The sequence below is a fragment of the Triturus cristatus genome, chromosome 7, assembly GCF_964204655.1.
Source record: "Triturus cristatus chromosome 7, aTriCri1.1, whole genome shotgun sequence".
Lineage (NCBI taxonomy): Eukaryota > Metazoa > Chordata > Amphibia > Caudata > Salamandridae > Triturus > Triturus cristatus.
The window spans coordinates 630,232,607-630,252,733 of NC_140590.1; the positions used below are offsets into that span (position 1 = coordinate 630,232,607).

The 20,127-nt window shown below is 44.3% G+C and overlaps 1 protein-coding gene across 7 annotated transcripts in view; it reads right to left on the minus strand.

Moving 5' to 3' along the window:
- POLG2 (DNA polymerase gamma 2, accessory subunit) overlaps window positions 1-20,127 on the minus strand; it is a 172,655-nt gene that overhangs the window by 64,636 nt on the left and 87,892 nt on the right. For all 7 annotated transcript variants that reach the window (XM_085617246.1, XM_085617249.1, XM_085617245.1 and 4 more), the window contains 2 exons: window positions 15,148-15,280; window positions 14,909-15,014 (listed from right to left, as the gene is read on the minus strand). In XM_085617246.1, coding sequence (XP_085473372.1) covers window positions 14,909-15,014; window positions 15,148-15,280 — 239 coding nt within the window. The remainder of the gene's footprint in view (window positions 1-14,908; window positions 15,015-15,147; window positions 15,281-20,127) is intronic.

The following is a 20,127-nucleotide window of genomic DNA, read 5'->3' on the forward strand; positions in this document are numbered from 1 at the left end:
AAATAATCCCTAGAAGTACAAAGCACCTGTAGAACTCCAACAACCTCCTCCCTTCCGGAAACAACTGAAAAAGTATTTGTTCAAATTGGTCAGCTCTCTGCTCTCCCAGTTCTCTCACCCCAATGCCTAGAAGCAATTTAGATATGCAATTTGTGCAGAGCAAATATGGTTAAATAAATAAGATCTTTCTAGGAGAACAAAGGAAACACCAATAAAAGTTTACATCTCTCTTACAGGTCTTCTTTCACAGACTCAGAGGCTCAGCATTGGATTATGGGCCGTTCTCCCAGTTTCAAACCAACTGAAGCAGAGTAGGTAACTTACAGAGCAAAGCAAAAGCAATTATTTGGTCAAGGGGTGAGCAGTTTAGGAGACCTCCGAAGGCACCACCAAAAAGGCAGGAATGGATGTGACCAGATGCGTTCAGTGATTTTCGAGCTCTCACATGGACAACTGTCCCAACACAGCACCTGAATAAGGGTGGCACTCACCTGGCATTTGTGTATACTTGGATTTGCTTACCAAACATCTCAGGTTAAAAATAGTAATGGCATACTGAAAGCAAAAGAGCCCCCATGAGAACCAAACGTCCAAGTAAGGGTAAAATGCACCTCTTTATAACAAGGAATTAGGCAACAACGTTTGTGGCTATGGTAAAGATGCTAAGTGGTAAACTAAGAATATAGACATGAACCTAGCACTGAAAGATTTCCTAATGTTGTGGAAGTGCGCAGGCCTGGAAAAAATGTGAGCAGTAATATTGCCTTGTTCCAGTGCAACTGAGCCAACATAATTTGAATAAAAGTGGGAAGGATGCAGTGATGAGGCGAAGGAGTCTTCGGCACCACTATGCCTCTCTCAGCAGAACAGTGTGTGGCTCCAAAGTGCGCAGTGTACTTAAAGTACATTAATAAGTTTGGCTGAAGTTCTGGAAACTGCATGGAAGTCTTCGAAGAGAAGTCACGGGGAGGCATGCGCTCAAAGGTTTTGAGCAACAAACTACCTAGAAACAGATACAAGTCTCACCAAAGGGCAATAGTCAGGAGGGAACAAGTGCAAACGGTTCATCAGTTGTGTTTTGAAGAGCTCATTGACAGAGGAGAATAGTACCCCTGACCTGTTTCTGAAGTCCCCAATGACCAAAAGATAGGTGTTTCAGGTGTCCTCTGTCTGGATCATTGATTCAGCATGGTGTCTAGCAGAGGACACAGAACATCTTGTGAGCAGCTTCATAACTTTCAGCATGACAGACCGATAATGTGCACGCAGAGAGGTATAATATGTATCATGAGTAAGACCTGCCACAGTCCAAATTAAAAACAAGGATGCCGTTTTTTTGATACTTGGTTTACTATTCGAACCATAACGATTATTTAAACAGTTAACGTGTTTCATTTCATCTGAGAACTTCTTCAGGGCTAGCGAACTATGAATCTTTGTCTGAATTTGTTTTTCAGCATTTATGGAGCAATTGTTTTCAGTCAGAGCACAGTTTCAAATCCTGTGAATAATTGTGCAAAGGATTTTACCAACATTTTTATGGCAGCATTTTAAGCTCATAGGTGGTCTCGGGCTGTCTCCCTTCAAATAAAGACTCAGTTAAATAATAGTGGCTGGAATAGTGAAGCATGACAATAGGATCAAAAATACAGAATCTGTATCGACTGGGAGGCGGCATTAATGCATCCCAGAGAATTTGCCATCAAGGTAAGGCTTCAACTCATACAGCTTAAAATATTACACTGAACATATGACAGGGACAGGCTATACAAGATGGGAAGAGCAGACTCACCATCGTGCATGGCTTGCACCGCCTTTAACAGTGATTTTTTTCACACGATCTGGGCGTGTCCTACACTTCAGCTATACTGGACGCAGTAGTCGGACTAATAGGAACGGTCCTGGGGGTAATGCTACCGATGGAGCCAAGATTTGTGATACTAGGGATTCCCAGTGAGGTAGATATCACTACAGCACAGCTAATCTTTGCTTCCCTGGGGTTAATAGTAGCTAAGAGCGACGCAGATAGGAGGAGGGGAGTGGGCAATAGTCCGACAATTCAGGAGTGGACAAGAGAAATGGATATATATGATGGCTGAGCTGACCACGTATCATAGCAGAGGCTGCCTGAAAAAATTCCACAAGATTTGGGACCCATGGAGATGATACTTTGGGCTCGACATGGGAGACAACACATAACAGTCCGCTATGCATAGCACACACGAGACTCAGACATAGGGGCCCAGGGATCACAATGTCCTATAAATTACCCCGGAAGCTTACTTGGGGCCATTCCGGGTTCAGAACAAGAGACACTGGTGGTATGCGTTGACTCATACATATCAAGGGAAGGAGGGGGGAGAGGGCTTAGTTGATGGCAACCATGCTTGTATTTGTTTGGGATTGAATACCGCAGATTTACCATGTAAGAACTGTCTTGTGCCGATTGTTCAGTTTGAAAATAAAAATGAATGTAATTTGGACTGTCTAATCTACTACATAAGTTACTTACTATACCTGTCTGAGTGCACGCTATTGTCCTTTAACATACATCTGCTCCACAGTCTTGAAGTTCCTGTACAGACAGTGGGTTCTGTTAGTAGCTGTGGATTGTGCTTACACCAGACTTTTTACTAACTAGCAACAGACAGAGAATGTGGGATTTTGTGTAAGCCTAGACACTATTGTAACTTGTTTGGAATACTTGGCATGAGACAATAAGAGAACCTCAGCCACTTGCTCCGTGCGTGTTCTTGTGACAGATTTGTTGATGAAAGAGATGAGCGAGGTAGGCTTAGCAAAGATGGCGAAACTAGAGTGACCAAACTGCCCTTCATTTTCAGTAAAATCAATGGGCGTAGAGAAAAGGCTAATAGACTTCCCTTCAATGCATCATCTAGTTGCTCCACCCCCAAAAGAGATGCTCCATCGCTTACAGTACGACAACCGCTCCCACCTAGAGTTCTTATGGGTGGCACAGGTGATGAAGGTTGTATGCCCCCAGGTTTCAAAGAGGAAGTCAAGCACTCCACCTGACCTGCCCGATCCGTAGTTGTTCAAGAATCTTTGCTACAATCAGAGGAACTGGCCTTTATAACAGACCTCAATTAGTTGCTGATAAACTGCATTCCACATGGACAGTAATAATGCCTTATTGACGTACAGGTAATAATGGCTATCTACATTAAAGGTGGATCAGCCATAGTGAGAAAAGAGATCCTCTGTTTCAGTAGTTCCCTCACAAAAAAGACAGTGAGGAGACGATTGTTAAGGGTAATGCCATCTGTCTGTATAAGTAGCCAATGGTAAAAATTTCCATGAAAACAAGATACAAATCAAAGTACCTTTGCCTTTTGGGATTCCATTTGATCCTCATAACTCTCAACCCGTTGGGCATAACAGTGTGTCAAAGGGCCAGAAGATTGAGACTCAAAAGGCACGGTTTGGTCAAGCAATCTCTTCTGACTTGAATAAATCTCAAGGCGGGCGTGGAACTCGTCTTCTCATTAAGAATCCTTAATGAGGGAAAGAATATAAGACAGTCACCCATGAGAAGAATCTATCGGCAAAATAAAACGCGAGCGCAAAACTACGAGCAGGGTTCGTCACACGAAGAGCTCTTATTCCGTGTAAGAATTTATCTACAGGTTGTATGCGAGCCTGAAACTATGAGAAATAGTTTGAAGGACTTTAACACGAGGATTAGAAAAGTGCAGCACCGGTAATATTAATGAGGAGCAGAGAAAATGAAGAAAAGAACTAAGACCACTGTTTTTATGAGATTTCGTGGATTAATGGCAAAGAATATACGGAGTAAGCAAAGGGAATCAATGCCCTAGCGATATGAGATAAGGACTGAAATCTAAAAATAAGGCAACCAATCAGTGCCCATTATGAGAGACGTATAATTGTCTTGACAAAGATGGAACAATAAAACAGAATCATCGAAACGCGTCGACGATGCATTCAACACAATCCGTCTGAATAGTTAATCCTATAGATTATAAGGACAGATTGTATCTAGGACTAGCGTTTAAAACTGTGTGAATCGGATGTGTTATCAAATGACAAAAAGTATTGTCTATATGTGTCTCTCTGTTAAATTGTCTTGTGGTATATACATTTAAGGTATAGCTTTTTGTTTGTTTCATCCCATACAGGACTGGAATCAAGTCTAATGTTTTTATATTTAGTTCCTCAGTGATATCTGGTTCTTTGCAATAATTGTTTCTATGGTATATCAATTTGATTTTAATGTGAATGATGATAATTTCTATTGTGTCTTTTTAACTGTAAACACTATCTATTTCTAATAAAAAACATTTTTTAATACATACTCTACATGTGGCATTGTTATATCTAGTATTGTGTATGACCTAATATATGGGCTAAACATTTCTTCCCCTTTACGGAGAACTTTGAGATCTAGAATTTATATAATTTTTCACCAAGGGATAGTTATTTCTACCTACTACCGAAGAAAACATGTCCATGAGAAGACACTTTACTGGATTCCAGATCTGTTCCCTCCACTCCGTATACTCTTTACTCCCTCCTTTTACCCTGCCCCCTACTGAACACTTGCCTGAAAAGGCAGCAGGCAAGCCACGTTGCTGGATTCCATAGTTCTTCTGGCTTCCTCTAGCTTTCCCTTTATATAGAAAAATGATGTGCTTAATGGCAACCATAGAGAGCCCAACAATGACAATCTCTGTATCCTGCCTGTGTGGGATCCTGCTCTACCTGGCCTCCCAGCTCCTGTGTGCGGATTGGTTTCCTCAGCTGGCTCGCCTCCCTTCCTCAGCATTTCCCTTCCATTGGCACACATCTCTGAACATTCTATGGGGGTCTGTATGTGACCAATGGGGACAATTATGTTAAGGATTTTTTTTTTTAATAAAGGGTTACTGGTGAAGGGGAATACATATGTGCGTGGGTTTGCCCACTGTTGTGAGAGTGATGACCTTTTGAAGGTCTCCCAGTCACTACTGTCACCTCCGCAATTAGCATTCCTACCCTGGTTTGGACATCATGGAGTGAGCTTATTGCTTTTGGGAATAATTTTAAATACCTTACGATACTCATGGATTATTGAGGTTGTTCTAAAATGTGGGCTACAGCAGAAAAAGACCACTGATTTACTGAAAACATCTTCAACATGGAGAGTTTTCCTGGCATTGTGCGTAACAGTAATGATGCTCAATTGGTTCCGAGGAAATGTAAGCTTTCTACAAATGCAATGTGAGTAAACACAAAATAACAGCCCTATATGGTTCCAATGCTAGTGAGCTTATATACGGGTTCAGCTGGACAACAAAAAAAGAAGTGTGGAAATCGGAAATAATTTCTGTAAGCATAAGCTGAAGCCATCGTGTGTGTGGCATCCATTTTGTTAGCTATGTAATTCTTCCGTCTTCACTGTTGCTTGCCTTTCTATTCTGCTTGAGTCATCAGCTTTAGTTAACTCCTTCTGTACGGGGACAAGCAATGTACGTGCTGAGAAAAGGCCTGTAGCTGCTAGAATGCACCTGACTAAAGATATAACAGTCAACTGTGTTTTGCAAAAGTAAGCAGTTCTGTTCCCCCTTCCACTTTGATGACTAAGTGATTACCCATCTGCCCATGTCTGGCTGTAACTATTCTTGTGTATGCTTGTACCTTCTATTTGTAACTACATGCTTACTCTGCAACAAACTCTGTATATAAGTCCCATGGTCTGTGTATTCCATGTACTACCTCAGGCAGCACTTGAGAGTGCTGTGTGGACGTAGTCCCACTCATGAGTGATTAATAAACTTGTTATTTGAATTCCAGCTTCAGTGCCAATCTCTATTTTGTTGGTCTACGGACCCGTGGATAGAGAAGGGTGACCCCTGCACCAGAGTGCTCATTAAAAAGCACATTTCCACAGAAGTGCGGGCAGCGATGTCAAGAGACAATATTTTATTATCATAGTGCTACTTGTTTGAGTCTCTTTGAGGTGCTGAAAGGAAGGGATTGTAACACTGAATTGGTTCAGACTGGTTGCCGAGAGCAAGCATGAAGTACAATGAAACTGTAGAGAAAATTAAATGCTATTATGGCAGATATACTGCAAGTAAAAGGCAAAAAGTATATCCTGTTGAATGAGGAAAAATAGAAATACCTGAAAAAACGTAATAATGTTTATGAGTCACACTATGTTCTCTGGATTTATACTTGTTGAGTTTTTTTCTAAATGCATTAGAAAATCAGAATAGAAAGATCAGAATAGGAACTGCATTTATGAACTTTAAAGCACAAATCAATTTTTCCATCCAGAATCAATTTCTAGAAGAAAAAGTTACCCTCTGAAAACTTTATGAGGATACATTGGAACTGAAAAAGGAACAGCCAACTAACAGGATATTTAAACAACTTTGTTGGTTAATTTTGTTTAAGGTTCTCATCCTAGATGAATTTCATGTTCTGCACTGATGTGGTATTCACCAATTTCTCTTAAGTTTCAGAAAGGAATGAAGATGTATGAATACTTGGATATCTTGCGTGTAAGAATTGCTTGCGAAGGTATATGCATTTATCTTGTATGAGTAATGACAGCTACAATGATGTATGGCTTTGGAGCTAGACTATTTAATGTCAGTACAGCTCACCTTCCCAAATACTACTGCTAAATAAGATGCCATGGAATCTGAATAAATTCTATTTAAATTCAGATTCAACTGAGAGCCGGATTGATTTACTGACAGTTGTTTCATTATCTTGTTGGAACAAGGGTCCAGTCAAGAGATTTATTGAGCACACCGGCATGCATATACAGGTATGTGAGGATGAAGGTCCATTCCTTGCTGACAATCAGGATTGGTGAGATTTTGCCTTCATATGCTAATTTGCTCACGTAGAAATCTCACCAATATGGGTTTGTGGGTGTTGTATTAAGTTTGGGGACCACTGACAAATTCACAAGCTAATGTATTTTCAGATTTTTTAGCTAGTGTCCCACCTACCCAAAACAGTTGTAGACTAACTCCTGCCAAAGGGAGGCGTATTTCTGTTTTGAGGGTGGGAATGGGAATAACAACTCTAGAATTTGATGGGTTTGCAGGTGAGTGGCTTCCAAAAAAGTTACATACAAATGCATGTTAGCCCTCAATTCCCACATGCAGAAGTGTGCCTTTTCATAAGGTTACTGGATACACATTTAAGTACTCCTTGAAATCTCTGGCTACCAGGAATACTCTTCATTTTTTTGTGAACCTCATAAAAGTTGAGAATTAATGCAAAGCACGGACACAAGCCTATTTATATATGAACCTTTGCAGATTTTCTGCAAAGGGCTGTGTGGATCAAGCCCTAGGTAGTAAATTATTATTATTTTTTTTTAAATCTTTTTTTTATTTTATAGAACATAACATCATCAAGGCAGAGTTTTTTTTTCCATATGGTAGAAATACATAATAAGCAGCAGACCACAGTTTCAGCACTTTGTTATGTTAAAGCATAACATATCAAATACAGATCCAATAGCTCACATTAGACATCCTCCTTCCTCCTTATTGGTCCCCATCAATGCTCTCATCCGCCTGTTCTCTTGGCGGGTCACAGATGTTGCCTCTATATTTATTCCACGCCCCCCAGATCTTGTTCCATTTTTGGGGGCAGCCGCGGTTGATAAATACTGTTCTCTCTGCTACCATAGCCGTATCCATATATTTACACCATGCACTGAGCGATGGGACTTCCACCGCCCCCCACTTCTGCGCTATGTTGCATTTAGCCATCATGATCCCCAGCGTTGCCCAGTCTTGCGCCAAATTTGTTAGGACATTTGGGTCCCATATATTTAGCAGACAACTCTTGGGCTCCGGCAAGAGGGACACTCCCTCTGTCTGCGAAATCGTCCTCATCACTTTCCCCCAATAGACCTTAATCTTCGGGCATTGCCATATAGTATGATAAAAGGTACCCTCCTCCCCACACTGCCTAAGACAATATGGGTGCGAGGCTCTACCCATCTTAAACATACTGCATCTGGTGTAATATGTTCGGTGCAGAATTTTTAAGTTGTACTAATTTGAGTCTCGAGGGTATACCCACTTCCCTTGGTGAGGACAGCGCCTCCTGCCACTCTGTGTCATCCAGGTCGCCTACGTCGCGGATCCATTGGTCCCTAATTTGCGTTGTGAGGTCCGGTAGGTTGTTAACTAACTTGCGGTAAGTGAATGACGTAGCCCGCTTATGCATGTAGTCTGTCAGTAACCTATCCTTCAGAGGGGAGGCTTCCGGGACCACACTACCAGGCGGCAGGGCCGTTGCAAGTGCATGTTTTATCTGTGTGTATCGGTATATTTCAGTGGGCGCTAATTCATACTGTTGCTGGAGGCGCTCGAAGGTGGCCACTCCCCCCTTATGCCACATGTCCCCCACTGTGGATATGCCGACGGCATCCCACTGATCAAAGCCCTTACTATTCCTAAGTCATCCCAGTCTCCCCGTGTCCCATAGCGGGAGTGAGTTGGGTTATTACCCCTTGCCAGCCCAGCTTTGCCTGTGCTGCGTGCCATATGGTGACTGTGTGTTTTGTGGGCCCTATTAATGTTCGAGTTTGCTTCTTATTATAGAGAGGGGACAGCATACTTCCTGTTCCTAATTGAAACCTGTCAGCCTTAAATGCAGGATCCACTTGTGCTACGTGTACCCACTGACTTATCACCTTCAGTTGCGCCGTCCAGTAATATAGGTGTATATTTGGGAGTGCTAGCCCTCCATCATACCACCCCCGTACCAGCTTGGCCTGGGCTATGCGTGCCGGTTTGTTCCCCCACATTAAGTTGGAGACCTGGGCTGCAATTGCTTTAAAATAGCTTGGATGTACCGGGAATGGAGCATTTTCCAACACATATAGGTATCGAGGGAGCGCCATCATTTTAAGAAGCGCTGCCCTCCCTAGAAGAGTCGGCGGCAATAACCCCCAGTGCGTTGTGTCCTTTTTTAGGCGCTCTAATGGAGGCATTAAGTTTCTTTTGAAGAAGTCATCAGGGTCAGCCGTGACGAAGATACCTAAATATTTAAACGTGTCGACCGGGATCTGTAACGGACAATCTAAAGGAAGTTGTGGTGGGGGGCCGTGTAGCACATACAAGGTAGATTTGGAACAGTTAATGGTGTGCCCCGACGTCCGTCCGAAGAGTTCGCATATATTAAGGAGGACCAGTATGGAACACCTGGGGGAGGCCATATATAGTAAGATGTCGTCCGTATACAGGGAGATGCGGTCCTCTCATCCTGCTGCCCACCTGAGTCCTCTTTTCATTGGTTCCCACCTTATCCTTGCCGCCAACGGCTCCAGCACCAGGGCAAAGAGCAGCGGGGACAGGGGGCAGCCTTGACGTGTGCCCCTCGCAAGAGGAAAGTCATTAGAGATGTGCCCATTAGCCGTAATGTGGGCTACTGGCTTGGTGTATAAAAGGCGGACCCATGCACAAAATGTTGGTCCGAAGCCCATGTGGCGAAGGACTGCGAATAGAAATGGCCACTCGACCATGTTGAACGCCATTCTGGCGTCCAGGGAGAGTATAACCGCCGGTTCTTGTAGATATGGGATACGGGCCATTACTCCGTGCAGGCGCCGCAAGTTTAATGCCGTACTTCTGTCTGGCATGAATCCGGACTGATCCGGGTGGATCAGGGTCAATAGGTGCGGCGTTAGCCTAATTGCCAAAAGCTTTGCCAGAATTTTCACCTCTGCATTAATTAATGATATCGGGCGATACGAGGTGCAGTCCTCAGCAGGTTTGCCTGGTTTGGGTATTGCCACTATTGTGGCCGTTCGCTGATCTAGTGGTAACTCGCCTATCGTCAAGCAGTCGGTGTACATGTGTAGCAAGTGCTGGGCTATGGTCCCCGCTACCAGGTTATAAAGTTCAACTGGTATACTGTTTGGTCCCATTGCTTTGCCGGATTGTAATGATCCAATCGCTACCTGCAGCTCCTCTACCGTGTGGTCCGCCTCCAGTGTGAGGACCGCCTCCGGAGCGAGCTTGGGCATGGGAATATCTTGTATATATGACAGCGCTACTTCAGGCGACATTTCCAAAGACGACTCATACACCTGCTGGAAATGGTCCGCCAGTGTGTGTATTATTGTGCGTGGATCCGATGCGATTTGTCCCTCCCTCGTCCGGATCCTCGCTATCCATTTACTACCCCGTTCCCGTCTATCTAGCCACGCCAGAAGTTTTCCGGCTTTATCCCCAGTTTCATATATCTTATGTTGCGTGGCCGCTAGATGAGACCTGGTCATTTCTTCAAGGTATCCCCTATGCTGTTGCTGTTTAAGATGCAATTTCTGAGTTGTATCTGGCGTTGGGCTGCTGGTATGTTGGGCTTCAGCGTCCTGCAACTCCAGCTCTATATCATGTAGTTCCCGCTGCTTCTCCCGTTTATGCCCTGTGATCGAAACTATGGCATGTCCCCTAAGGACAGTCTTATATGCCTCCCACAGAGTTGTCGGGGAGTCTACTGTCTTGACGTTCTCCTGAAAGTAGCGTTTTGTCGCCTTAATCACCGCCTTCTTGATCTCTGGGACCTGAAAGTAACCAGGGTAAATGGGATAGGTACGTCGCCTAGCTGTATGGTGATATGTGTACATCATCTGCACTGGGGAGTGATCAGATATCCCTCTGGGTCTTATCTCTATATTGTCAATGTGTTTCAGGCAATCCGCTGGAGCTAGGAAGTAGTCTATTCTGGATAGACTGCGGTGCACCCCAGAGTGGAAGGTAAACTGCTGTGTCGTGGGGTGGTGCCACCTCCACACATCAGAAAGTCCGAGCGCCTCCAGAAAGCTCCCAATGCGGGACGTGCCCAGCACGGGTGCCCTCGCCGGGTGGCGGTCTAGGGTGCCATCTATAGTTACATTGAGGTCCCCCCCAATCAAGAGTTCCCCGTCCGGGAGACCAAGCAGGAACTCGCTAAGAGCCGGGAGTGCCACTGCGTGTAGCACAGGGGGAATGTAAACTGATACTATATTTATAGACCGCCCCTCCCATTGACCTACTATGGCCGCAAAGCGGCCGTGGTCATCCGTTTTAGTATGGTGTACTATCAATGGTGATTGGTTTTTAATTAGGATACCCACGCCCCTAGAGCCTGAGGAAAACTCAGAATGGACTACCATTTTAAACCCCATCTGTCCATTGCCCTACATGCAGCACCAGTAAGGTGCGTTTCCTGCAGCAGGGCCACCGTTGGGGAGCACCGCTTTAAGTATTGTAGGACCAATCCCCTCTTTATTTTGTCACCGAGACCATGGACATTCCAGGTGATCATGGACAGTGGTGTCACTGGGGCCATGGGGTACGTTTCAGGATCGGGGGTATTCTGATTTTGTGCTGCCATACTTGATGTTAGGGGTATGTGAGATCAAAGAGTCACACATGTACTGGGTATTGTGGAAAAGTGCCCTCTGCCTAAAAACTTCCTTAAGATCAATCACAAAATATAAACAAAACCAACGTAACATATTCACTCCTACCTCCCCCAAACCTTCCCCTCTCCCCAACGAAACATACCGATTCTTCTTGTTCCTCCCTTCCTCCCTCCTCCCTAACCCCGGATCAGCCCTTAATAAAGAATAAGGTGCAATTGTACGATTATCATAGTGTAGTGTTCGGTACCCCCTAGTATAATCAGAATCCACAGGAGTTACGTGCCTCTCACACATCACCCCCCAGTAAAGGGCGAAGACAAATCTCTGTCCCGTGCATCTGTGTCTTCACAGTCTTTTCTGCTAGGGTGACCATCAAACTAAGGTAGAAACCATTCAAAATCAAGGACAAAGAACTTCCCCTCTTACCTCCCCCCGTCCCTGCCAGACGGATCCCCAACTATCCGCCACCCCAACATAGCAGAGTGCTTCAACCCCTGTAACAGTACTTGCGTGTGGGGGGGGGGAAGAGAAGTCCGTGAGACACTGCAGTCTATCCCCTCCTCCGAGAGAGTCTAGTAGTCGGAGTATGCCACGCGTCCTTGGCCGGGCCCGCCACTCTGGGTCAGAGCCCAGCATCTCCGAGCAGGGGGTGAGTACATCGCGTGCATTACAGCCATTAATTCAAGTCCCCATATACTTATGTCCAGATCGAATCAGCCGCGCCCTAGCATAGCGTCTCTTGACCTGAAGACGCCGCTGCCCCTTATCCCTCATCTCCTCCAGTCCGGTGTGCATCTGCCTCCTCACGTCCCGGGCTATGTTCCAAAGAGCCATCGGTGACCCCAGGGCGCCGCTGTTGTTTCTCTGTCCGCCGGGATCCCTCCATCGTCGCCATCCCCCGAGCCAGTCGCGGGCCTCTTCTGGGGATTCAAAAAACCGGAAACAGCATGGAGTATGGTAGTTCTCTGCGCCTAAGTTCTTTCTTTACTTCAAGGAAGCTTCTGCGACGTTTCGACACTGCTGCCGTGTAGTCCGGAAAAAAGGACACCACCGTGTTCTGGACTCGCAGTAGGGGGGCCACCCTCGCCGTTTGGAGTATTGCATCTCTGTCGTGATGGTTGAAAATGCGGGCCAGGACCAGCCTGGGGGGGGCTCCGGGTTTGGGCTTACCCCCCGGCACCCTGTGCGCTCTTTCCACAGAGAAGAAATGCAAAAGCCCTCTGGGCTGAATTTTGGTTTTTATGAGCTCCTCGACATAGAGATCCATGGCCGGATGCCCGTCGCTCTCTGGAATACCCGTGATTCGTATATTGTTGCGTCGAGAGCGCCCCTCCTGGTCGTCCAACTTCTCTGCCAGAATTCGATTTTCTGCTTCTAGATGGGTGACCCTACCGAGTAGAGCGGCGGTGTCTCGCGACAGTGATTTCGTCAGTTGCTCCACCTCAGTGACCCTGGCGGTCATTTTCTGGAAGTCTGCTCTCAGGAAGGAAACATCGGTAGAGATGGTGCCCACCGTCGATTGCACACTGGTAAGGGCCGCCATGATATCTTCCAGCGTCACTTTCATTGCCCCCGGCGGCTCAGAGTCTTTATGAGGGCGTCCTTGCGTTCAGGCTCCGCAGGAGCATTCTTATTATAGGCGTACTTGTCCAGTTTGGCTTGTGAGTTCGTACGCGGGCCCCTGCCCCCCATCTCTGCCACAGGGATGCAGCTCCGACTGGTATTCGCCGCCGCCTGCCACAGGAGCGCACTCCATACGCGGCCTGTCGGTTTTCCCGCCGCGCCGCCAACCCCGTGCAAGTGGGGCACTACGTCGCTTGGATCGGACCAGTAACGTAGCTTCATGGCCCCAGGGGCACAACACCGCCCTGCCTCGCTGTACCCTCAAACAGCCGCTCCGTGCGCCAGCCATTAATTTCGTCGTCGGGGGAAGTGGCGCCCGCACCCTCGCCGTATACCCTTTCAGTCTGGGCTGCAAGGCCTGATGGACCTTTAGTCACTTTTTTGAGGCCGGGGTTCTCCAGCCCAGCCGGGCTGCTCCTGCCGCCTCTACTTGTCTCCGTCTCAACCATCCATGGCCTTGCTGTGGTCCTTTAAGCATGCAGAGTTATTTGGTATTGAGCCCCGCGGGCCCCAGACATCCAGCGCTCCTTATATGGCCCCTCAGACCTCTCTCCGCACCAGTGTCCCCCCGAGTGGACAAAACGGAGCTCTCCTGCTCCCTGCAGCTCAGCTGTGGCGTGTCGACGTCAGCTGGGTCCGAGTCCGCACCCACCTCCGCTTCCCATGTGCGCCTCGAGGCCTGAGACGCGCACCTGTACCGCCAGCGCCTCGTGCTGGCCCACGATGGGGGGGGGGGGGCAGGGACACTCACCGGAAGCGTGCACCGATGCGGGTCGTAATCCTCCTGTAGCGCTCGCCAGTAGCTCGGGCGCCCGTCGTATCTTCCGCCGCCCCTGGAGTACAGGCACTTCCGGGCGTGCGTGACCTACGCCACTCCCCGGCTGCTAACGGCCCGCCAGGCAGCACTTCGCTGTGTTCTGCCTTCGGCACACGATGCGCCTTCGCCGGATCTGGAGCGGCGCAATCGGTGCTCCCAGCGTGGCGCTTGTTGTTGGTGTCCCTGAGGCACAATAAATTGTCGGATAGATGATCGGATGCTTTAGGGATTCCGCGTCTCTCCCCGGAGCTTCTCTAGAGTGCGGCCATTGAGATCGGCTGCTGGCCACGCCCCCCTCGTAAATTAATTTTGAATAAATACTACTTTTTTGCATAAGCGGTAATGGAACGTGACTGCACTTAAATTATGACAGAATCAATCTATGAAGGAGAGGGTCACATGCCATTTGGTCATGGTTTCTTGAAAAGATTGCAACTCGTAACTTGTCTTGAAATCCTGTCCATATTCCACACATTGTTTACAAGATGGAGCCAATCATATCAGTAGGAGTGAGCAGACCTCACTAAGTTTCACTCAGAGGAATCACATGAAAACTTTGCGAGATTCCACAAAGTTCGCTAAACGGGCGGAAATCGTCACGTTGTGCTGCTTGCGCTGATTTTTAGCACACTGACCTTGTTCCGCACTGAAGAATCATAGCGAATAGCACCACACAGAGCACCATAGGGTTCTGCTTCTTGAGTTGGTTTTGCTGCCGCTCGAGTAGATCTTCTATTCGAACGGCAGCTTTCTCACCACAACCGGTACCGACTGCTCGCGACCGCCTGTGTTTGGAAAATCTCGCTGGAAGCCCTCCTTGCACTCTAAAATCCCTCTCAGGGACCGCCAATTCTCGCTCACCAACTTACTGTTGGAGAGCCGTGCGTGGGGAAAAAACCCCACCACGCAGCCGTTGGTGGAATTTGGCAGGAACTACATGCGTGATGCAGAGTGGCCGAAACGGGGGAGCAGAATTTATCGCCCATCCCTACATATCAGGCTAGAGGGAGAAACACCAGCTTCCCGAAACACGGAGACAACACACTCTAAAAATTTACCTTTCTCCACCAAAGAAGTCGCTGACGCAGCCAGTAGTCGAGCCACTGTCCTGATGTTCGTGCAGAGCTAAACCAGACAAGCGAACACACTGTTCTTTCTCCTGTTCTTTAAAAAACACACAGAAAATGATTGAAAAAGAAACGCTTATAAATTCTAAAAACACAATCACAGTTTTGGTGTTCTGCTGTACTTTCTTAACATTGGGGACTTCTGAAGCCAAAACAAGGCATTTGTTTACCTCGTGGAGTGGTTGCCATTTTGACAAACAGAAGAATCAGGAACAGGATGGAAGCATACTCCAACCTCGGCAAGACCGAAAGGTAGTCGTCGGTTCACCAAGTCTAAGCACTGAACATATTGTTGCAAAACACCTGAAAGAGAACAACACCATTATAGTCACTTGCAGATCATGCAGCATTTCATGACACCTGAAGTGCCGGATGAGGCTGGTAGAACAGCTAGCTATGAAACAATTACAGACGGCGCTCACAGCTGAATGTTGCACCAAAGCAAAATTCAAAATAACTCACACCAACCTAGGGCAAGTTTAGGTACATTCAAATAAGTATGTTTCTTACTGCTAATGACTGCTATTAATCTCTGTAGCCCTGACAATAAAGCAGAGTGGCAATTAGTGGATGAATTGCCTAATTGTCTCCACATATAACTTTCACGAAAAGTCTGTGAATTACAGTGGGCAGCTATCTGCATGAAAACTGTACGTACGGTACGTACAAAGATCCCACAAAATACCTGCACATTGTACTCAGCAATCATGTGTATACGAATTGTATGTAAGGCTGCCCACAAACTTATGCGAGCTACTTGGTCAATGCATTGGGTGTTTGTCTGAAGAAATATTTTACTTAAAGCTTGCTCTTGGATACCAAACTCAAGCAAGATACTTGGTCAAATTGGCTGTCTGTATGAAAACTGTATTCTTGCTATGCCTGGGGTAGAAATCTTAAAGGAGATATCTTCTCAATACATAGAGTACTTGTTTGCCACACATTTTCTACTCAAAACAGTCTCCTGCCTGAAAGATTTTGTGATAAGTTACTATTGGGCCACTAAAATGTTGATTAGTTCTCTATAGGCCTCTTCGGTCTGTAAAAAATAACTTGTAAATAAAGGGAAAGAGCTGTCAAATGAGCCAGTTGCAGTGAGGAGACAAAGAAAGAAAAGTTATGAAAACAAGAAAAAGGATAAAAAGGCAAATAAAGCAAGCAGGATGGAGAAAGGTAACAGAAAAAGTAAGAAAGTGAAAAAGATGAGTGACAATGGTGGGAAACAAACTGAAAAGGGGAGGAAGATGAAGGAAAGAATGACACACTTAAAGAGGAAGGGAAGGTGACAAGAAGTACAAAAGATGGAGTAAAAAGCAAAAAGGGTGAAAAGGCCAAAGGAAATGGTGACAATAATGTGATAGCAGCTATAGGCTTGATTGGTGTGCAGGGAAATGTTATGCTAGATGCTACAGGTCTGGTGTGTTTATTATAAAAAGTTATTACAAATGCAGTGGGTCTGGATTATGTATTGTGAAAAACATATGGTTAAGACAATAGGCTTCTAACAGTGGATTGCAATCACATTATTTTACAGGCCACAGAAAGGTATTTAGCTATAAATAATCACACGGATTACCATAGTAGGCAAGGGTGTTGGTCACCCTCTCTGACAAACCTTGGGAGCTGAATTTCACTGTGATGATTCATGTTTTTTTTTTTAATTGGAAAAAATTAAAAGCATCATCAATTTTATCCCAATATACATAATTCATATTTCTGGTTCAAACTAATTATTCCTAAAATATTTTAATTAATACATTTCTTTCGAACATCACACCGTTAATAATTCATGCTGTTTCTTCTAAATAATTCAAAATATAATAAAATACTTCACACTAAAGCATTACCGACTCTCAAATAATCATAAATAGTATTCATAAAATGTCCCAATATAACCAATTATCCATGCTATCTACGCTAAGCTATTAAATTGTTAAAATAATATAAACAGCAAGACTTGATTCCTAACTTCTTACTCTAAGCCCAATACCCTCTGCCAACTTGACCAGATTTTGTTAAAACGCTTTATAGCACCTACTCTCTTTGCATAGAGAAACTCGTGGTGATGCACTTTGTCCATCTTATTGCGCCAATGATTCATGGTTGATATTTTAATAGACTTCTAATTTGCCAAGACTAACGATTTAGCTACCAAAAGGCTATAAAACAAATCTGCTTCAATTCGGTGGTAAAATTATGAGCAGTTGACAGGATGCCAAAAAGGGCTCCCATCGGATCTGGTGGAATCACTCTTCCAACCCAATTACTTATTTCAGAAAAGATCCCTGTCCAGAACTCATTCAATTTATAACAGATAAATATAACATGAAGCCAATCACCAGACAGAGATCTACATCTAAAACAAGAGTGATCTGCAGTATGGTAAATTTTTGCAAGGGTGTAGTAGAGCATCCATTTACAATAAAAGCTCATACGCTTACATTTGGCAGCTTGTATAGCTTTTTTACTAAAACAATTATAATAAACTGAATATGGCTTTGTAATACTACAATCTGCAATATTGCTTACGCTATTAATACGTTTTGATATTACTTCGAATACTGAATGTTGATACAGAAGTCTGTACCAACTACTGATTCCCTTAAGCCGTGCAATGAATAACCTGGTCCTATTTTCTCTGTCATAGCGTTAGGCTCAACCGAATTACATGAACAAACTTGTTTAATTTGAGTGTAGCTAAAAAAATGGGTTGGACTCAATGATCTAGGCTAACGACTAGGTTTTTGCCAAAAAATAAAGTCATTATTATGAAAAAATCTCCTATTGTACGAAATCTAATAGTTGCCCAACGAGTTAGTATGGAGCGTCCCAAGCTCAAACCTAAGCCAGCACATGCCTCGAGCTTCATCTGAGGGTGGTAATATGGGATCCGATATTCTCGCCAAATATAATTGGTACAGTCCACTACTATTTGAGGCGTCTTATAGTGTGTACGTTTCGGTAGTGTTGGGATAATAAAACAGGAATCCGGATCTATTTTTGCTGTTTTTAACATTTTATGTAGATAGTAACTGTCTCTAAGAGCTATATTTTTTAAAGCTAAGGTCAGCCAACTTATAAGCATGGCCTGATAGTAGGTTATTAAAGAGGGGAGGGCTAACCCACACTCCTCCTGACATAATAAAAGTATTAACAGCTTGGCCCTAGGTCGCTTTGACTTCCAAATAAAAGATTAGAATTTGCCTTCTAGCTTTAGCTTAATTGGGACATTTGAGAAAGCAAACAGAAATAGCAGTAATAAATTAATTTTTAATAAGTGATATGCGGCCAATGATTGTAAAATAAAGTTTGTTCCAACGATTAAGCAATGCGTGAACTTTAATTATTAAAGGGGCATAATTTAGCAGAATAATTTGTTGTTACCTCAATCCCAAGATAGCTAATAGGACGTGTGGCTGAAAATGATGATTGCATAGCGAGTGGTAATATCTTTGTGGAACTTTAACAAATTAGAGCTTCCCATATTACTTGATTAATTTTATAGCCCCCCCTATGGCTGTGAACTCAGAAATCTTATTAAAAGCATGTTGAACGTAATCCTTGTCTGCCTTCAAATATAAAACCATATAGTCCGCATATATACCTTGAATTTAAGCGCCGCCCTAATAGGTGGTTCAATGAATTGATCTGAACGGAGAGCACATGCCAAAGGTTCGATAAATAGTGCGAACAATATGGGTGACATCGGGCATCCCTGGGGAGTACAACGACTAATGTTTATGTCTCCAGCGGAAATATTAATAATCATTATAGATGCCTTAGCCCCGAAATATAATGTTCGTAACATCAACAAAAAACTAACAGGAAAAGCAAAATTATGAAGTATTTCAAAAAGTACTCCATACTCCACCAAATCAAAAGCTTTCTCAGCGTCTGACATAATGGCAGTGGCTTTAATTTTCTCTATTGAAAAATAATCTATAGCCTGTATTAAAAAAATTGTGATTGAAGTTATCAATCTCCCCGGGAGAAAGCAATTCTGATCTTGATTAACAATTGTTTGTGCTACAGCTGCTACCCTTTTGGCCATAATTTTGGCAAATAGTTTATAATCAGTGTTAAGGAGACTAATGGGGCTCAAGATCCGGCTTTCCCTTTTTAAAAAAAACAATAACAATGGATACTGAGAATGAACTGGGGACACTACATCCTTGCAAAATCTGATTAAATAAACAAACCAAAAAAGGTGTTCGTTGTTGAGAAAACGTTTTATAAAATTCGGCCAGCGAACAGTCTTTCCCACAAGCCTTGCCATTTGGAAGGGATTTAATAGTTTGTTGCACTTCCAATAAAGTGATCGCTGCTTTGATTGAGTCCGCCTGGGTTACTGTTGGGACTTCTATGTCAGCCATTGTTATATTATGTCCTGTGAACTCCCTATCCCCCCAGTATAGATGTTAACATAAAGTTGATAAAAGATCTGGGCTACTTCTGAGGGAAGGGTTTTAATATTCAGCATGGAATCTTTTATCCTTTTAATAAAATTGGAATTATTTCTAGATTTTGCAGACCAAGCGAGAAACCTACCCACAAATTCACTTTCTTCGTATCTTTGCTGTAGATATGAAGCATGAAGGTTGAATGGCCAGTACACAATGAGCTCTTGTAATGGTTAAATCCTGATCAAGAGGCGCTGCTTCTGAATACACATATTTTCTTACAAGATCAGAAATGAGGCTGACCATAGATTGTCTATTTTCCCCATCCCTCAGGAATCCCAGTGAACCTCAAGTTTGTCCGACGTGACCAATTTTCAGCGTCATCAATTTTTACTTTCAAGTCTTCCAACTCGGTTTGAAGTTTAGAAATCGAAGAATCCTGTCCTGGTCTTGCATCTTCTATATCAGAAACTCGCGGTTCAATGTTGAACCTCGGAAAGTCTTGTGGTTAAATTCATCATGTTCTGATTTATCAAATTTAGCTGTAGCTCTGTCTTTTATCTCGCTTCAGCCAGGGAGACCTTTATTAATTTGAGTTCATTCAAGATTCGGTGTAGCAGTAACTCGGTGGTGAAAAGGTTCTCGTCTCCAATGCCTAGGATATCAGAATCTAGTGTTGGCTGTAGACCAGCAGATTCAGACTGAGAGCATGTCTTAATAATTGCCCCTTGCTGTAACTCTCCTGCCTTG